The sequence below is a fragment of the Rhododendron vialii genome, chromosome 4a (assembly GCF_030253575.1).
Source record: "Rhododendron vialii isolate Sample 1 chromosome 4a, ASM3025357v1".
Lineage (NCBI taxonomy): Eukaryota > Viridiplantae > Streptophyta > Magnoliopsida > Ericales > Ericaceae > Rhododendron > Rhododendron vialii.
Genome location: NC_080560.1, coordinates 18,872,806 through 18,880,224, shown reverse-complemented (window position 1 = coordinate 18,880,224; position 7,419 = coordinate 18,872,806). Strand labels below are relative to the sequence as shown.

The 7,419-nt window shown below is 36.8% G+C and overlaps 1 protein-coding gene across 1 annotated transcript; it reads left to right on the top strand.

Moving 5' to 3' along the window:
• Positions 1 to 911: 911 nt before the first annotated feature.
• LOC131323772 (protein DETOXIFICATION 53-like) lies at positions 912 to 3,436 on the top strand. The gene is made up of 2 exons (XM_058355615.1): positions 912 to 1,043; positions 2,054 to 3,436. The coding sequence occupies exons 1-2, from the start codon at positions 912 to 914 to the stop codon at positions 3,434 to 3,436; spliced, it is 1,515 nt and encodes a 504-aa protein (XP_058211598.1).
• The last annotated feature ends 3,983 nt before the right edge of the window (positions 3,437 to 7,419 follow it).

Here is a 7,419-nt window from a genome sequence, read left to right as displayed (position 1 = left end):
AAAATTGTTTTTCAAAACTATTTTTTAAAACTATATTTTTTTTTCAAAAACTCTTATTTTAAAAAAAAATTTGTCTTTTTTTCAAAAACTTTTTTTATAACTTTTTCCAAAAAGTGTTTTTTTTTCAAAAAATTATTTTCAAATTCTCAAAAATTTATTTTCAAATTCTAATAACCTTTTTTTATTAGTTTGAAAACTATTTAAAAAAAAGTTGTTTTATATGGTGACAATTTTTTCAATTTTTATTATACTATTGTGAACATCTATATTGCTAACCTTAGCAACCTCTTAAATAGATAACCAAAAAATGACATGGCAACTTTTGATTATCCACGTTTGGATGCTCTTATCCTCCACCTCCAATTTGGTCTAATTTTGAGTCATCGTGGATTTGCGGTGAATTCACATAAGTTATTTAACAGTTAATATTTTTTATTTTTCCGAGAAGTACATTTTCTAAAAGAAATCAACCTGACCAAACATCGATAGTTATATCAACCGTACACATTTGTATGAGAAACAATAACAATCTGTAAAAGTTTGGAATGTGTGTTCAAAGGCGTACATATTTGGTGTATGTTGTGAATTTTGTCCAAATTAATGCTCTCTCTCTCTCTCTCTCTCTCTCTCTCTCTCTCTCTCAGTCTTCAGGAGTGGTGAAGATCAACCTCCTCCCACAATAATAACTGTTGGACAACTAATTTGGAGATATTAAGGTTGCACTCTCTCTCTCTCTTTTTTTGGCACACTATTATTTATACTCCATAAAACTGCTCCTGCGTTCATTACTTTGTCGACTCTGTTTCTTCTCTTAAACTTCGTCTCATTTGCACTCTCTCTCTCTCTCTCTCTCTCTCTCTCTCTCTCTCTCTCTCTCTCTCTCTATGCAGTATAAGGCAAGCATGTGCCAAATGACTGACCGTCTACAACTTCAGGATGATGACCGTGAATTATCAATGGATGCTGGGCAAAATTATGAGAAACATAGGATACTGGAAAATAAATTCTTGCATTGGCTTTCCCAGAAGTTTTCGGTGAGCGAGGTATTTCTCTCTCTCTCTCTCTCTCTCTCTCTCTCTCTCTCTCTCTCTCTGTTTGACTGTGGGTGTTCTTCACCATTTGCACTCTCTCTCTCTCACTCCATCGCCCTCTCCGTGTGTGTTAATTGTGACCCCATTTTCACCGAAGCTTAACATTGCAATGCTGATATATAACTTGCGTTTATCCGATTTTAATTTGGTGAGCTTTTGAAGGTTGCATTGTCATGCCAGTTCAATATAGTTCTGTCAGTCATCTTTCGTTGAGTTTTGTTAAGCAGAAGATGACACATTTGAAACCAGATGGATCAAGGTGCAATACTTGTACCATGGAGAGGCCACATTGAAATGAAAATGGAAATGTAGGATTAAATTGCTACAGTTTAGAATTAAAAGGTTAAATGGAGATTCTGCCAAAACTACAGGAACCAATGGTGCAATTGCCCTCGTTGATTAAGAGAGTGAGAAGTTTCCGGGAAAGCACTGCAGATTAAATTATGGCAAGTATTAAGACTATGACTATACACTTGAGTTGACTTGTTTAGTGGAGTATCTCTGTTCATGATTTTTTTTAAAAACAAAGGAAAATTGACAGAAAAGCATTGATTGTGTAATTTGCCGAATAATTCTTCTATCGAGAATACTAGTATAACATTTGCCTAATCTGATTGAAGTTTGTCAGAGTTATGCATCATGCATGCATGCAGTAAACAACAAACTCTTGTGATAAAAAAAAGTTCATTTGAATGATACCCAAATTTTTACTTGTAAATGTGCATTATCATAACAGATAGTGTACATCCATCGCTCAATTTTTACTGCTCCTCCACCGTTCTTAATTTCACTGTCTAAAAATATTTTGAATGGTCTCAATTTTGAATTTTTTTTTTTTAAATCCGGACCATTGATTGCCGAAATGGGCGATGAAATATTGTGTGGTGAAACAGAGAGGTGGGCGTAGTGCTGTTGTCATAAGCATAACTATATGTTTAATTTGCATGTTTTTTTTTTCTCAGGCGGTAGACGAGCTGCTCATGCTTGGGAAAATTGCATGCCCTGTACTTATGACAACACTGCTCATATGCTCCAAATCAATGATTTCCATGCTTTTCTTGGGCCGCATGGGGAAAACAGAGCTAGCCGGTGGCTCCCTCGCCATCGGATTTGCAAATATCACAGCCTTTTCGGTCATGAAAGGCCTATCGATGGCAATGGACCCGATTTGTTCCCAAGCCTTTGGAGCCAGGAGATGGTCAGTCCTAAGCCAAACTTACCTCAAAACATTCCTCCTCCTCTTATTCGCTTGCATTCCCATCTCAATCCTTTGGCTTAACATCGACCATGTCTTTCACCGGTTAGGCCAGGACCACAGTATAACAAAAGTCGCCAAAGTGTACCTGTTATTTTCGCTTCCCGAATTGCTCGCCCATGCTCATTTGATCCCCTTGAAGTCATTTTTAAGGGTTCAGGGACTAAACTCGCCATCAACCCTGGCTACTGCAGTTTCCACATTACTGCACCTACCTATTTGTTATCTTTTCGTGACATACTTGAATTTACGCGTGAAAGGCCTTGCACTGAGCTCCATTTTGTACACGTTAAACACCAACATTGGCTTGTTGATTTACATTGCCCTTTCGAAAGTATCGCTAAAACCTTGGGTTGGGTTGACGATAGGGTCTACTTTCCACGGCTGGTGGCCGTTGCTTAGCCTGGCGTTGCCTAGTGTGTTTTCTGTTTGCTTGGAATGGTGGTGGTATGAGATCATTCTATTTCTTGGTGGACGACTGAGCAATCCGGAGTCTTCAGTTGGGGCAGTGGGCATATTAATGCAAACGACAGGGACCTTTTACGTATTCCCTAATGCTCTGAGCGTGAGCATATCGCAGCGCGTGGGCCACGAGTTGGGTGCGGGTGAAGCTAGCCGTGCCAAGAGGGCGGCCATAACCGGTATATCAGTCGCTCTCTCTTTCGGCTTCGTAGCTCTGGCTCTGGCAATCGCTCTAAGATCCGTGTGGGGGAAAATGTACACCAATGACCCGTTGACACTGGCGTTGATCACGAATACGCTTCCAATCTTAGGCCTGGCAGAAGTCGGGAACGCGCCCCAAACGGCTACCTGTGGTGCCCTGATGGGATCTGCCAGGCCTAAGGTGGGAGCCCGTATCAATCTAGCATCGTTTTATATCATTGGTTTGCCAGTTGCGGTTCTTTTGACATTCAAATTGGGAATTGGGTTTGCGGGTTTATGGTGGGGATTAGTTGCAGCACAGTATTCTTGTGTGGTGATGATGTTGTACACATTGTATCAAACAGATTGGAAGTACCAGGCTGTAAGGGCCGAGGAGCTTACCCTGGCTGCTGGAGAAGATGATTTGAATACCAGCCTAGTAGCTTGATGTCATTCCATAACAGATCATTCAATCATCAATTTTGTCAAGATGTTGCTGGGTGGCCTTTGGCCTAACGGCATTAGGAGTGCACTTAGGTGTCAATGTAAGAAAGTCAGGAGTTTAACTCCATTTTTAATATGCTAATTTAATTATTCTAACAATACTGACTTTCACTGATAAAAACAAATTGTCAATGGATTTGTAGAATTATATATGTAGCTCCAATCTATTAGAAATTCAAAGAACCCTATACTGGATATATTTAAGAAATACTTAACAAACAAATAAAACTAAGATGAGAGAAACAGCCGTGAACAAGTTTTTTACAGCAACAACCGATCGCGACCGTCCAAAAGTATTCTGGACAGTCCGAATTTTAACGAACCTTCCCGGAAAACAGTTTAACTCTTCCCCAGTATGTTTCATTAACATCCGGACCATCCAAAACACTTTTAAATGGTTGCGATTGGCTCCGTAAATAACTATTCACAGTCATCCATTAAAAATTAAGATTTTCTCAATTAAGATTCATTTCTACAAGAAAATAGTTACTGATAGGTGAACTTGTGCCTAATTCGGCAAAAATCTGTTAGGGTATCTCCAATGGTATAACCAAAATTGGATAATCATAACTTGTCATCTAATTTTTTGGTTATCCATTTAAGAGGTTGATAAGATTAACAATGTGAAGTCTCATTATGAAAAACACATTTTTTGTAGAGAGATAGAGAGAGTTGGGAGTAAATGTAAGTGGGTGGTCCATTGATACTTGATAGGGATGGGAGAAGAGAGAAAGAGAGAGAGAAATGGAAAAGAGAGGGTGTGATCCATATTAAATTTGGCTATCCAAAGAGAAAATATTGTTAGGCTAAGTTCGGCTAAAATTTTTAAGCTTTTTCTTGGTTTTTCCTTATTCACACTACAAGAAAATGCACCAAAGGCGACCTGATTGCCGACGCAATGCATTTTATGTCGGCAAAAGTAAGCTTTTGCCGATGCAAAAGTTGTTTGTGTCGGTAAATGTAAATTTTTTGGCGACAAAAAGAAGTGCGTCGGTAATGTTGTCGGCAAAAGTAAGGTTGGCGGGAAATATTATCCCGCGAAATATTCACCGACAAATTTTTTTTCTAGCAATGAAATGTGCATCGGCAAAAGTTGAATATTTTGGCGACGACATTTTTGTGCCGGTGATAGTAACTATTGGCAACAGAATGTGCATCACCAAAAGATAAATCTTTCCGCGATGAAATATTTGTGTCGGCAAAAGTAAAAGTTGAAATTTTTTTTTTTTGGCCAAAAAATTGAAGAACACATGGATATCTACTAATTTGCGAAAAAGAAAGTTTGATTTTTTTTTTCAAAAAATGTATTTTTTTAGGTTCTAAGTTTGTGGACAAAATTTTTTTGCGAAACAGAGGGAGTATATACATTTATGTGTGTGTGTGTATTTGTATGTTTAGACAATATTATGTGGTAAATATAAGGTACGCATATAATTTCGTATTTGTTAGTGTTTTGTCGATTTTTTGAGGATTATTGCTTCTTCATATGACGAGACGAATCTAAAAAGTACAAAATTACTATTAAAATCCAATTTTTTTAAATAAAAACAAAAATAAGCCTGCAAATCAATTTTTTGGTCTTTATTTTAAAAAATTGGGATTTGGTTGTAATTTTTTACTTTTTAGTTACCTCTAGTCATGAAGAAGCAATAATCTTCGAAAAATTGACGAAAAACTAACTAATGCAAATTTTGTTTGAATAAGGAAAAAAAAAAGCTTTCTGGCTTAATTAAAATGCCAAACGAAGCCTAAAAAGATATAAGTGTATGTAATAATGTATCTAGTAGAAAATATTTGTATATGTACTATTTATGTAAAGATAAAAAAAAGAAAATTGATTTTAGCACTCCAAAAATTGATAGATGGGCTCCAAAACGAAGTTATTTTGTATATCAACACAGTTCAATTTTAAAACCCCCTCTATCAATTTTTGGAGTGCCAAAATCACAATCCTAAAAAAAACTGTATATGTAGGTTATATATATTAGATATTGCAATATTATTAATGAAAAGTAAGTTGGTGCAGTTGGTAGACACGTGATGTGAAGACTTTGAGGCCTCGAGTTCGAAACGCGGGGTACGCAGAAACACGGCACCAGCAAAAATCTCGTCGGCAAAATTGTCACACTCTTTGATTTTAGAATCCCTTTTACCGACGCAACACCATTTGCCGACAGATATGCCAACGAAAACTTGCATCGCTGAAACTATACTTTTGCCGATGAAGGATAATTCACGATGGTGAAACCCTTTCCCTATATATCAACGCCGACAGCTTACCGACACAAAATTTTTCGTCGGCGAAAACCTTTGCCGACCCATGTACACTTTTGCCGATGTACTTTGTTGTGTCGCCAAATTTGCATTTTCTTGTAGTGTCAATTTTTTTTCGCGTTTGTTATTTTTGCATCTAACTATTGTGGATTATTGATTTGTTTTGTCAAGACGTATTGGAAAACTAAAAATTTATGACTTCTACCCAAATATATTTTGAAATATATCCAAGTTAAAACTCAAAAAGTCGGCTTTTTTGTATTTAACCGGCAATCAATTAGAGAATTAAACAAACATGAACAAATGAGTACTTTTTGTATTTAACCGACTATCTTCTCAAATAATGCATTTCAACAACTGACTAATAATCTCCATACCCCCACCAAGTTGTTCTACATTGAGCGGAAGCAAAGGAAGTTTAGGAAAATTATTTTTCTTTCACCACTTCGAATGGGAAATTCGGCGAAGATAGAACAAACATTAGTTAAATTTCACAGTGGAAAATATGAGCACCAATGTCCAACAAATACAAAAGATGGTGTCTCAAATAGAAAAACCTGTATCAAACAACGCAACGCAAAAAGTTGATGGTATTAGAATGCATGTCTACCTTCAGTGAAAATTCACATGCTGCAATCTGTAGAACAACAGTGTGTGTATATATATATAGATATATATATATATATATGTATGTACACACACACACTCAGGATCCAATGAGGGATCCCGCACGGCCTTACCGTGCCAGACTCCCCTTTTCCGATCGAACAACAGTATTGTTGAATACAAATTTTGAGTCTGCGAAAAAGACGGAAAAATGTTGAACAATAGTCAATTTTATTGATGTATGATATTAGGGTTTACAATCTTTGATGTATTTTCTAATCAAAGAAAATAAAGTCTTCTGATTCTTCTCTTCGGTTGTTGAAACGAGGGCTTGATACTTAATCTCAAATCGAACGGCAGAATCTTCTTTGTGATTTGCTAAGAAGTTGATGACTTAAATTGAATGTTCTTCGAGGCTTTGAGGCTTCGATTCGAAGAACCTTCTTGTTGGATGCACACTTGAAGAATTCTGAAGGACTTGAAGGCTTCGATCTTCAGAGCTCTGAAGCTTTTGTGCTTCAATGTGCAAATGAAAAAAATATGAGAGGGAACACCTCTATTTATAAGTATTTTGGTGGAGACTCCAATCCTAACCTTCCTTATTAATCTCTTTAATTATTTCCTTTGTTGAAAAAGGAATAATAATTATTTGATAATTACCTTTCCTTTCTTCTTATTTTAGAAAAGGTAATTATATATAAAGAGATAAATTATTATTCACCAATTAGCCTAATTTGATTGGCCGGACTTGATAAAATAATAACTATGTCATTTTGACACGTTGCACCATTTGATTGGCCGGACTTGATAAAATAATACATGTGTCATTTTGACACGTGGCTCCATTTGATTGGTCCATTTACATGTTTCTGACTTTTGACCATGGACACTTAGCATCACTTGATTGGCCGCCCGTCCATGAAACTTTGACCTTGACTTAAAGGCACTTGGCGACATTTGATTGGCCAATTTGTCTGCCCTAGCAACACGTGGCGATTTGTGATAGGCTAGAAATTTTACATGCCTACAGATGCCCCCTTGAGACTT